Below are 16878 nucleotides of genomic sequence, written 5' to 3' on the forward strand. Positions count from 1 at the left end.
CACACTGCATCTGCCTCCATCTACCCCTACGTCTTACCAACACCATTCAGTCTGATGGATCATGATACCTAGCTGATCCCCAGGTGGACAGAGCCAGGCGCAGGGCTCTGAGAGGTTGGGAGGGTAAAGCGCTATGGCAGAGATAACAGCTCCTGTTCTCAGGGGTGCCCCAGACTTCAGGGATGGTCACCGTCCCATAACTGAGATTCAGAACATCAGATGAGGAAAAGCCCTGAGTAGACTGTATGGAATCCAGACCAGCTTCTTGGTGGGCACTGGGCCAGCCTGGGCAAGGAGTAGGAGTAGAGGTGGTAGCGTGCAGGGTCTGGAAGAGGCAGGAAGCTACTCTGCCGTAGAAGCAGGTAGTTCTGGGTAATGATAGAGTGAGGCTGTGTGCACAGCTGGAGAGCTGAGAGCCCTCATCCGGTGGCTACCTTCAGATAAGAACCTGGTTACTGCCTCAGTTTCCCCACAACCAGCCCTAGATACCATGACGAGTAGATCAGATGGTGAACCAGTGACCCAAGGGTGGAAAAACTGAAAAGTTCTAGTATACACTCCCTAGCTCTGGGAGGGAGAACCAGGAGCCCTGGCCTGCAGCAGCTCTTCCGGACACACTTCTGAGCTGAGCTCACAGGCACAGAGTTGGGTCAAGTGCTCTGCTGCCTCCTCTGTGCTAAGGCTGTGGACTGTGCTCGTGCACCCTGAATGGTGCGTGGACACGCGTGTCCCAGCCTCTGCTAGTGCCAAAACCAAGCCTCAGACGTGGGGGATGGAGCAAGGCTGCTTACCCTGTGACTTCTGTGTCCTAAATCGTGTCACAAGTCCTTCTGTTAACTGTTCCCAAGGACCTTTGACAAGAAGTATTAGTTGCTTAGTCATGTCCAACTCTGTGACCCCTTGGACTGTAGCCCGTGAGGCTCCTTTGTCCATGGAATTTCCCAGGCAAGAATACCGGAGTGGGTTGCCACTTCGTTCTCCAAGAGATCTTCCCAACCCAGGGATTGAACCTGGGTCTCCTGCATTGCAGGCAGACTCTTTACCATCTGAGTCACCAGGGAAGCCCTTTTGACAAGAAAGCTGGAAATTACTACTCAGAAAAGCCTAGAGGCAGATCTTCAATTCAGCTTCAGCTGCCTCAGACAGCCCCCCTGTGGCAGCTGTCTGCCCTCTACCCTCTCTATGAGAGCCCACTGCCTCACTTTCTGTGCTTGGATTTGTCAATGATTGACAGTGAAATGTCTAGTTCCTCCAAGAAAATCCCAGCCCCTACCCACAACTTCCAGGACCAGTAACCAGAGACCTCAGTTTGTTCTCCAAATCTGGGTTATTCTCTAGGTCAGAAAAAACACACATGTAGGTCGTCAAAGCCCAGCTCAAGTTGATGAGAGTTCAGTCCAGCTCGGTCCAGTCCTTGGCTGCCACTGAAGAATGAAGTGGGATCTATATATTGCTCTGACCAGTGCACAGGCCCAGCCCCCATCTCCTGTGAGCACTTGTTTGGATGAAAACATACCATCTGTCTCACACACACTTGCGAAAGTAAGTAGACATTTTCAGGACTGTTTCAGCTACACTTTCATGAAAGAGATCCAGCAATGCCCACTTTATAGAAAAGAACCCTGTATTATGTCAAGTTCATTGAGTTCCTTGGAGCTGCAGTACCTCCAAACACTTTAAAAGAAGTGTCTTGGCTCTTGTATCAGTTAAAAAACAAAACAAAACAACCCATCAGATGATTCTCCCTCTCCTGGGCACAGGGCTGTATTGCACTTCCTAGGTCCTCCTGGTTGGATGATGCCATTCTGGCCAATGAGTTGTCAGCCAGAGGGAAGGGGATCAGTTCTGGGCTGAGACAGTTAACTGCTGGGTGAGACTCTCTCAGTTCTGCTGCTCCTGGCTCTGATGCTGTGGATGCCTGTGTTGAAATAAAGCTTCTGTCAGTCTGAGCCCCTGAGAACGCCCCACCAACCCAAGTTGTACATACAGTGGGAAATTTGGGGATTTGCGGGCTTTGTTTCTTCCCATCACCTAACCTAGCTTGATTGATACACCACTCCACGCCACTCCCATTACCACTCTGCAGCAGTTTCTGCAGGAGGAATCTGATCCAAGCTCAGAGCCCGCATTAGGAAGTCCAGCTCTAAGGGGAAAATCATGGGAAATCTCTCTTTTACATGTAGCCTCAGAGGTTATGGCCTTTTCCTTGTTACTTTAATTTTTACAGTAGTAGTAATAGTTGCTATTTATTATTTACTGTGTGCCAGCCACAGGGCTCAGCTTTTTTACGTATAGGATTTAATATTTTCTTCTGGGCAACTTGAAGACTGCCTTCACCAATATCGTCAATGATCTAATTGCTGCTGCTGCTAAGTCACATCAGTCGTGTCCGACTCTGTGCGACCCCATAGACGGCAGCCCATCAGGCTCCCCCGTCCATGGGATTCTCCAGGCAAGAACACTGGAGTGGGTTGCCATTTCCTTCTCCAATGCATGAAAGTGATAAGTGAAACTGAAGTCGCTCAGTCATGTTTGACTCTGCGACCCCATGAACTGCAGCCCATCAGGCTCCCCCGTCCATGGGATTTTCCAGGCAAGAGTACTGGAGTGGGTTGCATTGCCTTCTCCGGATCTAATTGCTAGCTGGGTGGATTTTGGTGGTCTTAGATATCTCTGTGGCATGTCTTCCCAGTGACTCCAACTTCTTATTTCACCTTCTTTTCCCTTCAATGTGCCGTGTCTGGTGCTGGAGACAAAGCAGTGAATAAGACCAACACAGGCCCACCCTCACAGAGCTTAAAGCCTAGCTGGGGAGACAGATGAGTCGGCAGATGATTACCATGCAGTGTGTTAAGAGCTAAAATAGTGCTAGATCAGGAGGCCTGAGGAACCTTCGGAGGGTTCCTCCCATAACCCAGCCTGGCCAATGAGTTGTCAGCCGGAGGGAAGGGGATCAGTTCTGGGCTGAGACAGTTAATTGCTGGGTGAGACTCTCCCGGTTCTGCTTCTCCCGGCTCTGATACTGTGGAAACCTGTGTTGAGAGAAAGTTTCTGTCAGTCTGAGTCCCTGAGAACGCCCCACCAACCCAAGTTGAACATATAGTGGAAAATTTGGGGATTTGTGCGTTTTGTTACCTGCACTCCATTCAGCTAGCAATTAGGTCATTGACGATTTTGGTGAGTGCAGAAGAATGGGTAGGTGAAAGTGAGAAGAAAGAATGATCCATGGGTAGGAGACAGCATTTGCAACAGCGGGGAGATTGAAGTCTGGTTCAAGGCACTAGATAAGTATGGGTGGGACTTGAGCAGGGGAGTGTGGAAGAGATGAGGCTAGAGAGTTAACCAAAGCAGATCATGTGATAACTGGAAAGGCTCCAGTAAGAAGTGAAAGCCAAGGCTGTGAGCAAGGGAAGTAACACCTTCAGATTTGCAGTGGAAAATGGTACCTGAACCTGTTTCCTCAACTGTAAAATGGTGGTAACAGCAGCACGGTAGAGCTGTCTGGAGAATTCAATGACATGATGCATGCAGAGTGCCTGGCAAATGGGATATTATTCATTCAGCTAAGAGAGTCCCTTCCATTGTGAAGCCTTGCACACAGCTCTGCAATGGTTATAACTGCAGTCTGTTGTAACTATTTATTTACTTATGCAGCTCTCTCAAACTGAGAAATGAAACAATCAAGGCAAAAGACCATGTCCCAGTCCTGTCTGTTTCCCATTCCCAGCATATAAGCCTAGCAACTAACTATTTGGCACTTGGTGAGTGTGGGCCAAGGACTGAAGCGGAAAAACACCTCATAGGGGCAAGTGGGTGGGATGCCGGGACAGGACATATCCTGCGTTGGACAACAAGAGGACAAGCTTTGTTCCCACGAGAGATCGGGACTGCTGTGAAGTGCCGGCTGCTGCGAAGTGCCGGCTCTTGGCCTCCAGTACAGATCACCTTCCAGGACCTTTCTCTAAGAACGCTAAGTGCGAAAAAGTTTGCTTTCTCAGGTCAAATGAGTAGAGAATAATAAAATAAAGGTGGTTTTAAAAGTTCATTGTAGCCGCCGCTAGGCGTTAGTGAGGGGGTTGACTCGGTGTTTTTTAACTGGAAAAGCAAAAGGCTGCCTTGTCCTGAGCTGCTTGGATCTTTGTGGAAGTAGGTGTGTTACACGTCTATATGAGGGATGAGCATGGGCTCGCATCCCGACCCATCCACAGTCCGAGTCACAGTCATCCAGACTGGGAACCCACCAGACGCCCTGAGGGAGAGCAGGTGGGTGGAAATCAGGACAGGTGAATCGGGCCCTTGTAGGCGGAAGAGCACGCATTGAAAGCTACCGGACAATCTCCGGGCGGGCAAGTGAAGGAGATTCGGGGAGGGAACGGGGAAACGGAGTGTAAGAGGAAAGGGAATCACGGGCCTTTCGGGAGGGAGAGGTTAATCCGGGCTAGGCCGGGAGGAGGAACGCGCGTAGTGACGCCGGAGGCGGGCTCTCAGCGCTGCCTCCTGAAAACAGCAGGCCGCCCAGGGCAAACACTGGGTTAAGGGGGCGGGCCCAGGGGGGTAGCCACGTGCCGGGCCGAGAGGCTATTGGCTCTCCTGGAGTTGTTTGTGAGACGCCATTAGTGACGTCGGGGCGCCGCAACAAGCCAATTGGCCGGGTCTCGGGGGTCGAGGTGGGGAGGAGGCGGCCGCCGCGGCACCGGGCCGGACTGGGCTGAGCAGAGCGCCAGCGCTGCCCGCTCAGGGTCCAGAACCCGAGCCCTAGAAGTGGTCGCCATCGCCATGCGCTGGGTCCGCGCGCTGCTGAAGAATGCGTCCCTGGCAGGGGCACCCAAATACATCGAGCACTTCAGCAAGTTCTCCCCATCCCCGCTGTCCATGAAGCAGTTTCTGGACTTCGGTACGAGTGAGCGGGAGGCGGCTGGCACCGGGGGTCTGCGAGGGGCGGGAGTGGGGGTGAAGGAGTCGTGGTCACGAAGGGTTAACTCGGAGGCTAAGGGAGGCCGAGTGACAGGGAAGGTTTTCTTGCAGGAGTCCAGACAGGAAAGAGTTAACGGGGAGGTAGGGGCCGCTTGGGCTTGAAAGGGTTAAGGGCACCCCGGCTGAAGAGACTGGGCTGTTAGGGGGACGTGGGGGCACTGAGAAGGAGGGGGTCCACGGTGTCTTACTGGGTTTTGTGAGAAGTCTTGGAGAGGAAGGGGCAGTGAGTGAGTGCCATTGGAGCAGGAGGGTGTATCCAGGCACTGAAGGGTTACTGGTGATTGTCCTGGCGACTCTAAGAGTAAAGGTCAGAGAGGAAATGGGGGGTGTTATGGGAGTGACTAGGGGGCATTGAGAGGTGCAGCCATCGGGAAGGAGACCTGCCCTGGGGGTCTGTTAGCAGGAGGGACTCTTTCAAATGAGTCAACAGGAGAGAGGCCCTGACTGGTACATCTCCCCCCACTGAAAGAGCTGGCCCCCAGCTGTCCTGGAGGACAAGGACACTTGAAGATCAAATCTCCTGTGGCCTTGCCGTCTGTCCCCAGCTGGGTAGGGGTCCAGGACACCATGAAATGGAGTCAGACAGCTTGTACCCATCCTTGGCTGCCCCTGGGTTCCTGGGCCAGGGTCTCCTACCACCAGTGATCTGGGAGGGGCAAGGCTGTGCCAACACGGTGACTGAAACAGGCGTTGTTTGGACAGTGTCTGTTCACACAGAACTTCTGTGGTGCCGGCTAGGGATTAGAAGGGGTTGCCCAGGTCTCTCAAGAGTTGAGGAGACAGTGCCTGGCTCAGGTTACAGCTGCGTCACTGATGGGAGGAGGTGGGGAGGTGGCAGCCAGGACACAGGGCATCTGTTGCCGATACTTGTTCACCTGCTTCCCTCCATATTTGAGCTCCTGCCATGTAGGAAAGCTTCCTGAGCCCACTCCCAGCCTCCAGCAGTTGTCTAGTCCAGACTGGACCCCAGTTAACAGAACTGTCACAGCAGGGAGGGACTCACAGTCAAGTGGTCCACTTGGAGTTCAGTGGGTAACACAGGTCTTCAGAGGGATAGTGACATGCCCTGGGTGACAGAGTTAAAAGCAGAACCTGGACTTAGAACCCAGGTCTCCTGACTCTAGGCCATGACCTCATTCAGTCCTCTACCTGCTCTTCATCTTCAAGCCAGACCAAGAATCTAAGTATTTGGGCCCTAGTTCCCCGACCCTGTCTACCTCTCAGGTGAGTGGGCATTAATGTAGGGGCAAGTCTACTGTGGACATAAAGACCACCTGGGCCAAGATGATGCCGGGACCCTATGGCTGCTGTGGTCTGGGCATAGCTTCCCTCAGCCAGGGGAGCTCATCTCAAGGTAGGATGGGTTTCCCAGCCTCCTCTGCCCACCTAGATCAAGTCCCGCAAAGTGAGTGTCTACTAGGAGGGAAAGAAAGAGAAGAAGTGAGATAACTTGGGCTGAGGCAGCACCCAGTGGGCCCAGGGCGGCCCTGTCCCCTGTGGTTGAAGGCAAGCAGGGTTCAGCTGGAGGTGGGGAAAGGCCACAACCTCCCTAAGGGTTAGGCTGAGTGGTGTGGTGGTCACTGCATGGGTCAGGAGGGGCCCCTTGTCGTGTGCCTCCTTGTCTTCTTGTCTCTTCTGAACCTTCAGGAAATGAAGTATTTAGTGACCTGACCCCCTTCCCCACCACTAAGAGGTCTTCTGGCTCCAGTGCTTTGTAACTCTTAGGCTCACCTTTCCCTCTGCCACCAGGGTCCAGCAATGCCTGTGAGAAAACCTCGTTCACTTTCCTCAGGCAGGAGCTGCCTGTGCGCCTGGCCAACATCATGAAGGAGATCAACCTGCTTCCTGACCGGGTGCTGAGCACACCCTCGGTGCAGCTGGTACAGAGCTGGTGAGACCCTTGGCTAGATCCCCATGCCCCCCACTCCACTGTCAGATGTCCGATGCTCCCAGCAGCCTTGCAGGGGGTGGGGAAAGAGGAGAGGCACAGGGACTTTGAGAGGTAGGGGAGTTCTCACAGTCAAGTGGGAATCCTAGGCCATAGCAGGGACTCAGATCAAGCTTCCAGCCTCCATGTCTCTGAGACAGCACTATACCCACCACCCTCCATTCTCTGGAAAAGGAAATCATCATTTTCACACCAAAACCCAAATCAGGCTCATGTCAACATTTGCCACCAGCCCTGACCCTGAAAATCTAGCACCTATTAGATAAAACATCTAGCTGGGGCAACTTTGTGGGAAACAGGAAGAAGTGAATCTTCAAATTGTATAATCCAAACAAATCAGCCTGTTTTGGATGTTGGAAAACACTGAGATAGACACAAGGATGGCACAGTACCAACCCCAAAGAGCTTTAGATGGGCAAAGAGCAAAAGTTTATTGCACAGAGCAGCAATAGCAGAGAGAAATTCTCAGTAAAGTTTACTCAAAAACTTTGTCCAGAGATAAGTATTAAAAACTGAATGACATTAACCAAAGGCCAATCACATGAAGGATAAACAAAAATGTGCTTTGTAACTGGGTGTGTGAGTAGCTAATCGTGGTTAATCTTCAGTGGCATGTGTGCAGAAATCTCTTGCCTGTTATTCTGGCTGTGGCAGGTCTGGTACTACTGTGGTTTCCTTTTCGATTCGGGGCATCCACACCCACTTGGAGCTGAGTGCTGCGTTAGGTTAGGGAAACAGCAGCCGAAGCTGCTCCTCAGGAGCCCATGATCTCATGGGGAGAATAAAAGGGGCAACCTGAAGAGGTCCATAATGGCAGGAGCAGTAAGCTACTGAAGAGTTTGTTTTCTTTAAATTCAAAGCAAAATAAGATTATTTTAAAATAACATTGGTTTCTTTCCCTCACTGAAGAAGTATGACATGCCCACTTTGACATTTGGAGAACACAGAAAAGTAGATAAAAGAAAATGTCAACCACTTCCCTCCACCCTCTAACCAAACATTCAGGTTTTGTAAGTGCGCTTTGTTGATGCCCTTCCAGCTTTTTTCTGTGCGTGAATGTGCTACAAATGACTTATTCTAACTAAATGAGGATAAAGTAAGGAAAGACCAGGCACACGGTCTGTGCACAGTGAATTTCAGTTGAATCAGAACATTGTGGAGAAGATGAAATGGAGGCAGAGAGGGGGTGACGTGTCACTGGGCCTTATAGGTTGCCTAAGTGAACTTTGACCTAGAAAGAAGGGTAGACGCATTCAGACCAAAGGAACTGCTTGTGCAAAGGTGTGGAGGCAGGAGAGAGCCCGGCTAGGGCATCCAAGCACTCACTTTATGGACAGGGCACTGTTAGCGCAGGTGATGAAGGTGGGTGGTGGGGACAGAGGGCAGAGCCTGATTTTTATGTGGCACAATGAGGTCACCCCTCACTGGGGCCTATCCCTTAAAGGTCCAGGACCTCTGAGCCAACCGGCATTTCCTGCCATGGGGCAGTGTGGAAGGCATGGGGAGGAGACAGAAGGTGCCATCTGTTCTCTCCAGCCCTCCTCCGGCTCTGTCCAGCTGAGTGACCTGGCTGCCTTTCCAGCTGGTCCTTAACTCCAGGGCAGGGTTTCTCGGGCCCGTCCTTGGACACTTGTTTCCTTGAAGAGTCAGGGGATGTGGGGAGGGAGGGCAGGGAGGTGCTGATGGCCCGTGATGCCCCCAAGGCCCATAGAGCCCCTTCTTTTTTAAAAACTATTCATTTATTATGTGCTGTGTTGGGTCTGAGCTGTGGCACGTGGGATCTTCCCTGTGTCATGGGGGATCTTTCATTACGGCACATGGATTCTCTACTTGCGGTGCAAGGGCTCAGTGGTTATAGCACACAGGCTGAGTTGCTCTGTGGCATGTGGGATCTTAGTTCCCTGACCAGGGATCGATCCCATGTCCTTTGCATTGCAAGGCAGATTCTTAACCACTGGCGCATCAGGGAAGTCCCAGAGTCCCTTCTTGAAAATCAGTTACACACGTCGGGGCTTGGCCTGACTTAGTTCTTCTCTCAAAGCTGGGAAGTAATGACCAGCAGGAGAGAGTGAAGTGAGACAAGAGGGAATGCTTCCCAGTGGATGATTCATTTAGAGGAGAGCAGGCCAAGGTATTGCTAGAGTGTGCTGACGCACTGAAGAGACAGCCTGCTGAGACTGTTTGCAGAGAGTGAGCATCAACCGCAGCAAGAGAGATTGTGGTCTGAGGGAAGGAAGGACTTCCTGAAACAGACCTCCCTCTCCATAGGAACCCCCTTGCCAGCTTGGATGATGGAAGTGGTGGGGGTAGGCAGTTTCACGAGAGGAAGGGGACAACCTACCAGAGAGCATGCCAAGAGGGCTACTGGCCTCAGAGACTGATGAGTGAGCAGTAAAACTTTTCCTTTGGAAATGGACAAGACCTGCGCACGTGCTATCGGTAACAGTGGTGGCAATATTTAACATGTGGCAACAGCTAATGGAGTTTCTACTCAGCTGGGGAGAGGTTCTAGGCAGGAATCACTGTGGGCAAGTGGGGAATTCCTATTTCTAAACGAACCTGATGGATTATTTCAACTGGACTCACTTGGGGTCATGGGATCCTGTTTTGGAGGTGACTGGAAGGTAAAGGAAAGCCCTGGGTATAGCACCGGCATGCCTGACTTTGAGGCTTGGCTTTTGTGCTTGACTTTTGTGCCAGACTTAACGTTTGGCCAACCACATGGCCCCTCTGAGTCTCGGCTTCCTCATCTGTAAAATGGGTGAGATGCCACTGCTGGATGTGGAAGTACACGGAACTCTACACACGAGTGATGTCTGTGATCTTCCGGCAGCAACACCTTCTGGCCAAAGAGAATGTGTTGTGGCAGAGGTTCTCTTAAGAGTGTAGTCATGGCATGGTGGCAGACGACAGTGACAGAGGCAGACACACCGGAAGGCCTGCTGGCGATCAGGAGCTGCTCTGAGCCTGTCCTTACTCACTGACCCTTCACAACAACCTTGCGAAGTAGGCCTTTTTATCACCCCTGTTTTGTAGATGAAGAAACTGAGGTTCAGAGAGATTAAGAAACTAGTCTGAGCTCATCAGGTAGTAAGTGGTAGAGCCGGGATTCCAACCCAGGCTGTGTGATCTGGAGGCTGTGCTCACAAAGGAAAGGGAGAGAGCCGTGTTCTGGAGGAGTCAGAGATTTCTAAGCAAAGCAGGTCAGTGGGAAAGTAGATTTTCTTTACAGAGATTGTTTGATGGCTAGTGTTGCGGGGGTCCAGAGGGGTAACCTTGACATCTCGCTGGGGAGAGTGACAGGCTGACAAAGGGCACGGAGTTGGGGATGTATCTGGAAAATGGAGGGTTGAGTGAGAGTTGCAGAGTAGAATCAAATGACAGTGAGTCACTCCTGTGACCAGTGGTGCCTTTGCAGGGGTGTAGTATGGGAAAGGGGTAAGAGTGGGTGCCTCGGCACCTTCTCATGAACCTCCCTTGCCTCAGCAAGGTATGTGGACACCAGACCCAGTAATCTTTGCCCTTGAAAAGAATCACCACCTCACTGGTTCCGGGCACCCAGGGCCTGCTCTGTGCCAGGCCCAGGGCTGTAGCCAAAACCTGCCATTGAATCCCTCAGCCATCACTTACGTATTCAGAGTGGAGGCCGGCCACCAGCATCGCCTCCTCTAATCTGTTCCTGCTCCTGCGAGGCCCACTTCACACAGTGGGACTGGGAGCAGTGCCATCAGCAATGGGACCCGGGTCGGCCTGGCTCAGGGCCGCACCCAGCGCCCCTCCGCAGGCAGCTTCCAGACACCAACACGCCTCCACCTCTCCCCTCCTCACAGGGCCTTTGTCTTGTTCACACCCTGGTCCCCAGCGGCTGTGGACACGAGTGTGCACACACACCCACAGGCGCCCAGATTCACACCGGCTCCCCACTCCTCTGCCCACACAAGCCTGCACGTGCCTCCTCCCCCTCTGCCAGATGCTCATTCCGACACCCCTAGCCCAGGCTCATCCACACACACTCACACAGGCACACACGTGCGCCCTCCTCCCGCCAAATCCCACCCCTCCCCCCTGCCAAATCCAGGGTTCTGGATTGGCTGGAAAGCCCCAGAAGGCAGGGTCTGGGGCCTCCACGTGACTTGGTAGAGGGGAGGTGGGGACACTCCAGCTGTCACCCAGGAAGTCCTGGGCAGCCTTGGTTACTGCTGAGGTCAACAGGCCAGGCCTTCCTGGAGCTTCACCTTGGCCCCACTGCCTGTTCTGCCAGGCCCAGGGCAGGTGACACATCTGTCGTTGCATCACTGCTCCAGACTAAGCCCAGCTCTTTCTCTGACCGTCCAGGGTGGGCAGCCCTGGAGCCAGCATCACTCCCTCCCCAACATCTTTCCCTTTTCAGGACCACGGGTGAGGTCTGGCCTGCCAGACTCTTGAGGGGTTTAAGGCCCAGTCACGGTTCCCCTGGGAGAATTCTCATCATCCATCCTTCCTGGAGTACACCCAGGACCACTCCCCTGCTGGAATGTCCCCCAGAGGAAGGCGGGCAGAGATTCTAATCCCTGCTTCACAGTCCAGGAGACTGAGGCCTGAATGAGGCTGCAGCTCTCCCCAGAGCCCTGCCAGCTGGCGCTCCCACTGCCAGTCCATCCTGGTGTCCTTTATTTTACTTCAAGCTACCCTCCTTGGTGGTTCATTAGGCAGCCACGGTGGGTGGGGCTACCAGCGAGAGCGCTCATCCTGTCACCAACCCCCAATCCTGGCCTAGCTGGTCAGAGCCCCGTAGTTCCAACCTCCTCCCTCTCTATTTGCCCCGGGCCTTGGGAAGGGGTTCCTGGGCACCTATGCCCCCAGCTGGTCTCCTGTCTCTCCTGTCTCTGTCTGTTCCCACCATTGCATACTTGCAGATCCTCCTCTCAAATCCCCTCTCCCTCTAAGAGTCACATGAGCATGAAGCTTTCTCTTGGGCATGGGATCCAGGGACCTGGAGTAACACAGGCCTGTGAGAGAGCATTCCAGCTCTGCATGTTGACTTGCTTATCTGTAAAATGGGTCCAGCAGTAGCATACACACCACAGAGTCATTGTGGAGGTTAAACTAGGGGAGCACAGAGCAGAGCCTAGCACAGGGCCAGCACCGTAGATACTGGCCGCCCTCACCGTGGACATCAGCAGCATCACTGTTAGGACCAATATAGACTGTGAGCACTTGGCCATGTGGTGTAGACTGGCATCAGACAGACCTGGGTTTGAATCCCAGTGTGAATGCTTACTGTGTGACCTCAAACATATTATCTGCCCTCTCTGAGCTGATTTCCTTATCTGCAAAAGGGGGAAATAGCACACGCTCAGAGATGAAAGCCCCTGCATAGACTCTGAACACTGCTACTGCTGCTGCTAAGTCACTTCAGTCGTGTCCGACTGTGTGACCCCATAGACGGCAGCCCACCAGGCTCCCCCGTCCCTGGGATTCTCCAGGCAAGAACACTGGAGTGGGTTGCTGTTTGCTTCTCCAATGCATGAAAGTGAAAAGTGAAAGTGAAGTCACTCAGTCGTGTCTGACTCTTAGCGACCCCATGGACTGCAGCCTACCAGGCTCCTCCGTCCATGGGATTTTCCAGACAAGAGTACTGGAGTGGGGTGCCATTGCCTTCTCCGGACTCTGAGCACAGGTGAGCACTAATGGTCACTGGGTAAGCATCGGCTATTGTTATTCTCCAGGAATTCTGAGGTGAGGCCGTAGGGGGCTGCTCTGACTGTCTGCTGGGGCGCTGAGGATGGTGAGGGGGTTCCAGGGAGAGCTGATCACCTCTGCTCTCTGGGCTCCCCTACCAGTGACTCTGCCACCTCCTGCCAGGCGCTGTGCTGGGCCCTGTGTGGGGAAGGCGGGCAGCAGCAGCAGGGCTGGGAAAGCCCCATCTGTTCTCCGCGGCTGTCCGGAGCGTGACAGTTTCAAACATGGTATGATTCAGAGCCTGTGCCCAGGGTAACCAGGAGGAGTGTGTCACGTGCCACCCAGGGACTAAGAGGGCTCACTCAGCTGTTGACAGTGTCTGAGCCACTGTACATAACAAGAGCAAGCATTTAAAGTGCTCAGTATTTGCTAGGCACTGTGTTAATTACCACATTTCATTCTCAGCACAAAGCAGTGATAGCAGTAGGTACAATACCCTCCCTTTCTCTGATAAGGAAACTCAGGCCCAGAGAGGTTCCATGACTTCCCAGAGCCACACAGCTCAAAGTGGAAAAGCCCAGCGTGGGACTTGCAGGGCCAGCTTCAAAGCTAGCTCTTTCACTGTCTTCTCTGCTGGGTTAAGCAAGAGAGGGGAGACTGGCAGTAGGTGAAGGGAGCAGGGCACTCCAGGCAGAGAGAACCACGGACCCGAGGGGCTGAGCCTCTTTGAGCAGCCAACACTGTATAGTGGCGGAAGCGCCGGAGGCCTGTCTTCACCGCCCAGCTGCGGAACTGCCTCAGGCCTCAGTTGCGGAGACTGTGAAATGGGGCTCATTCCTGTTGTTCTTACTGTTAAGGTCAAAGCCCTGCGTACAGGGGACTTTGGACTGTGGTGGGAGCTCTTCAAGAGGGACTGTTAGGCCCCCAGGGCCCTCCCTGGTCGAGACACTCAGTGGCCCCTCCTTCCTGCCCCTGAAGTGTTTCTGCCAGAGAGAGGCTCAGCTCTCCGCCTTCCCCAAGAGAGTGAACTGCTGTAGGCTGAGGTGTCGGTAGGAAAGCAGTGTCTCCCCGCCTCCCAGTGGGGACGGGGCGGGGGTGGGGGGACAGTGGCTCCAGTTTGGCAGCATCTAGGCGTCTGGGCCCCTTTAGGCTCTCCGTGGGCTCCAGCCCCACCCCGTGTCAGAGCTGGGCATGCCCAGTCCCCACCAACTCCCCCCCACCTCGTTTTTCCCACCCACCATTTAAAATCTAGTTCCCTAGGAATTGGGAATAGGATGACAGCTCCTGGTGTCCAGAGTCAGCGTGTGAGGATGTCTCCTTGAACCCCTGCTCTGTGAGAGCGCTGGGCTGGCCCATGGGATACAGCAGCGACCCTGCAGGCAGACACCATGACGGCTGGGGAGGCTGAGTGCCTTGCTGTCACTGCTGGTCTTGGGCAATGCCCCCTCCCCAGTCTGGGCCTCAGTCTTCTCACCAGGAGCCCTGTGGGTGGGGTGGCCACCAAGCCCCTTTGAAGACTGCTATTCTAGGACAGCAAAGCAAAGGCCCTCTGAGAACCAACAAATGGGGGCCTGGCCCTGAGCTAAGGTGGTATCCCCTCCCCTCCTGTATAGGTATGTCCAGAGTCTCCTGGACATCATGGAGTTCCTGGACAAGGACCCTGAGGACCATCGGACCCTGAGCCAGTGAGTGAGGCCCTGGCTAGGGGCGGGAGGGCAGGTGTGACCCACAGCCCCAGGGACAGAAATGCCCGTAGGATGACGGAAATGTCCCTGTCCTTGGGGATATCCAGGGTGAGCAGGGAGACAGCCCTCAATCCTTGTGTGTCTGGTGGGGGGAGCCCAGGACCCACCCTGTGGAGCTGCCAGGCTGTCAGGCAGGCAGTGGGACGGCCTTCTGGAGGAGTGGGCTGGGAAGAGTCGAGTGGGTGAAGGCACTGTGGAGAGAAGGGCAGAGCCGGGACAGGCTGAGGGTGTCCTAGAGCCAACATCTCCCCCCCTTCGCAGGTTCACTGACGCCCTGGTCACCATCCGGAACCGCCACAATGACGTGGTGCCCACAATGGCTCAGGGCGTGCTGGAGTACAAGGACACCTATGGCGATGACCCCGTCTCCAACCAGAACATCCAGTACTTCCTGGACCGCTTCTACCTCAGCCGCATCTCCATCCGCATGCTCATCAACCAGCACAGTGAGCGGGCGCAGGGCCATTCACTGTTCAGAGGTTTACAGAAAGCAGAACTGTGTCACTTCTTTCTGTGGTATTCATAACAATCTCATTACACTAGGAAACAGGTGGTTTTCTAGAGTTTCTTATTCTAGGAGAATTAACTATGAGTGTTGCAAAATCATAGCCAATCATTAAATACACAAGATGGTAAAAATTATTTTAATGTATAGCAAAAGAGAAGAATTAAATATAACGTAGAATGTGTGGGAACGAGACTTCTGAGAAGAAGAATGTTTCAGGCCTGCAAAGGTCCAAACTGGCCTGATTCGAGGTTATAGGGTCTGGTCAGAGGAGAGAGGGTAGGAGGGTGGGAAGGGGGTGTTAGAGTCAGGAGTGTTAGAAATAGAGGTGGGGTCCTGGAGAGCCAGGGGAAGAGGGAGGGAGCGCTGAGGCACATGGCCCCGCCAACTGTGCCCACCGTTTCTGCCTGTAGCCCTGCTCTTTGACGGCAGAACCAACCCTGCCCACCCCAAACACATCGGCAGCATCGACCCCAACTGCAATGTCTCTGAGGTGGTGAAGGGTGAGTCGTCCTCACTGTGCCTGGCCCACAGAGGAGCCCCAGTGAACCCCCAAGTTTACCTGGCCAGAGGGTGACCCATTCCCCAGTGGGTGGGGGCCACATCCCCATGGGTTTAATGTTGGTGGCACCCACTGTTGATACCAAGAGAATTGCCTGCTGTGGGGAGGCCACCCCATTCTCTGATGACCTCTGCTTCTCTCAGATGCCTACGACATGGCCAAGCTCCTGTGTGACAAGTATTACATGGCCTCTCCTGACCTGGAGATCCAGGAGATCAACGGTGAGCGAATGAGGCTGTGTGTGTCTAAGGGCTGAGGACATGGGAGAGGGAAGTGATGTAGGAGTCAGGAAACGAGGGAGAAGCAGAGCTATTATATTATTATTAATTTATCTAGTAAATATTTATTAAGCAGTAAACACAACAGGCTAGGTCCCTGTTCCCATGGAGTCACATTCTTGGTGTTGGGGAAGTTGGGGAACGGGGCCTTTAGCCAGTGAGTACATAATAAACAAGCTAATTTCAGCATGATATGTGACAGGAAGGAAACAAAATGAGATATCCTGACAGGCATGGGTAGGAGCAGCGTATTATGGGATGTCAGTTTGGCTGTCCTCCTGGATCCAAAAATGCTTAATTTGAGAGGTTTTCTCTCACTAGCCCCTGGGATAGAATGGCCAAAGCCGGCTGTACCCCCTCACGTCCCAGTTGCAGCCTGGCGAAGTTTTGGGAAAGAGGATGTGGAAGGCAGAGCCTGGGAGTTGATCACACCACTTCCCTGAGTCTCCCAGCTGCAGAGGAGGCTGAGAATTTAGTCTCTAGCTGGGCAGTTCGGAGAAGGCAATGGCACCCCACTCCAGTACTCTTGCATAGAAAATCCCATGGACGGAGGAGCCTGGTGGGCTGCAGTCCATGGGGTCGCTAGGAGTCGGACACGACTGAGCGACTTCACTTTCACTTTTCACTTTCATGCATTGGAGGAGGAAATGGCAACCCACTCCAGAATTCTTGCCTGGAGAATCCCAGGGACGGGGGAGCCTGGTGGGCTGCCGTCTATGGGGTCGCACAGAGTTGGACACGACTGAAGCGACTTAGCAGCAGCAGCTGGGCAGTTACATGCTAGTTAAAACTTTGGGGGAGGCAGGCGTCTATTACTAAAAGAAGAAAGGGAATGATGGACACAGAGGATGGCTACAAGGGTCCTACTTTGGATGGAGTAGTTGAGAAACAGAAGGACCAGTGTGGTGGGGTTAGGAGATTGAAGGGGTGAGGGGCGGGAGAGAGAAGCTGGGCACGCAGGGCCCGTGGGCTACAGACGGGAGCTGGGATTTTGAGAAACCACTGGAGGTTTGAGGCACAGTGATGACAGGATCTGAGTAACATTCTAAAGATTAATTTAGAGGTTGGAGGAGGCAGGAGAGGACCCAGGAAGACCAGTTAGGAGGTCACTGCAGGTTTAGGCAAGGGGAGGGGAAGGCAGCAGAGAGGAAAAGAATGGGGTGAACTGGATAAACACCTTGGAGGTGGAGGGGTGAGGAGGCCCA

General features: G+C 53.5%; 1 protein-coding gene across 4 annotated transcripts in view; it reads left to right on the plus strand.

Moving 5' to 3' along the window:
• Positions 1-4649: 4649 nt before the first annotated feature.
• The window catches only part of PDK2 (pyruvate dehydrogenase kinase, isozyme 2), a 16449-nt gene continuing 4220 nt past the window's right edge, over positions 4650-16878 (plus strand). The window contains exons 1-7 of one of the 4 annotated variants that reach the window (XM_010842780.1): positions 4918-5281; positions 6099-6198; positions 6724-6865; positions 14197-14268; positions 14590-14774; positions 15247-15336; positions 15539-15616. In XM_010842780.1, the coding sequence (XP_010841082.1) occupies positions 6798-6865; positions 14197-14268; positions 14590-14774; positions 15247-15336; positions 15539-15616 (493 nt within the window). In that variant the 5' untranslated portion in view covers positions 4918-5281; positions 6099-6198; positions 6724-6797. Of the gene's footprint in view, positions 4895-4917; positions 6199-6240; positions 6329-6723; positions 6866-14196; positions 14269-14589; positions 14775-15246; positions 15337-15538; positions 15617-16878 lie in introns of those variants that run through there. The other 3 variants (XM_010842781.1, XM_010842779.1, XM_010842778.1) reach the window with 3 other exon arrangements.

The sequence above is a fragment of the Bison bison genome, unplaced genomic scaffold (genome assembly GCF_000754665.1).
Source record: "Bison bison bison isolate TAMUID 2011002044 unplaced genomic scaffold, Bison_UMD1.0 scf7180017864180, whole genome shotgun sequence".
In the NCBI taxonomy this organism is placed as follows: domain Eukaryota; kingdom Metazoa; phylum Chordata; class Mammalia; order Artiodactyla; family Bovidae; genus Bison; species Bison bison.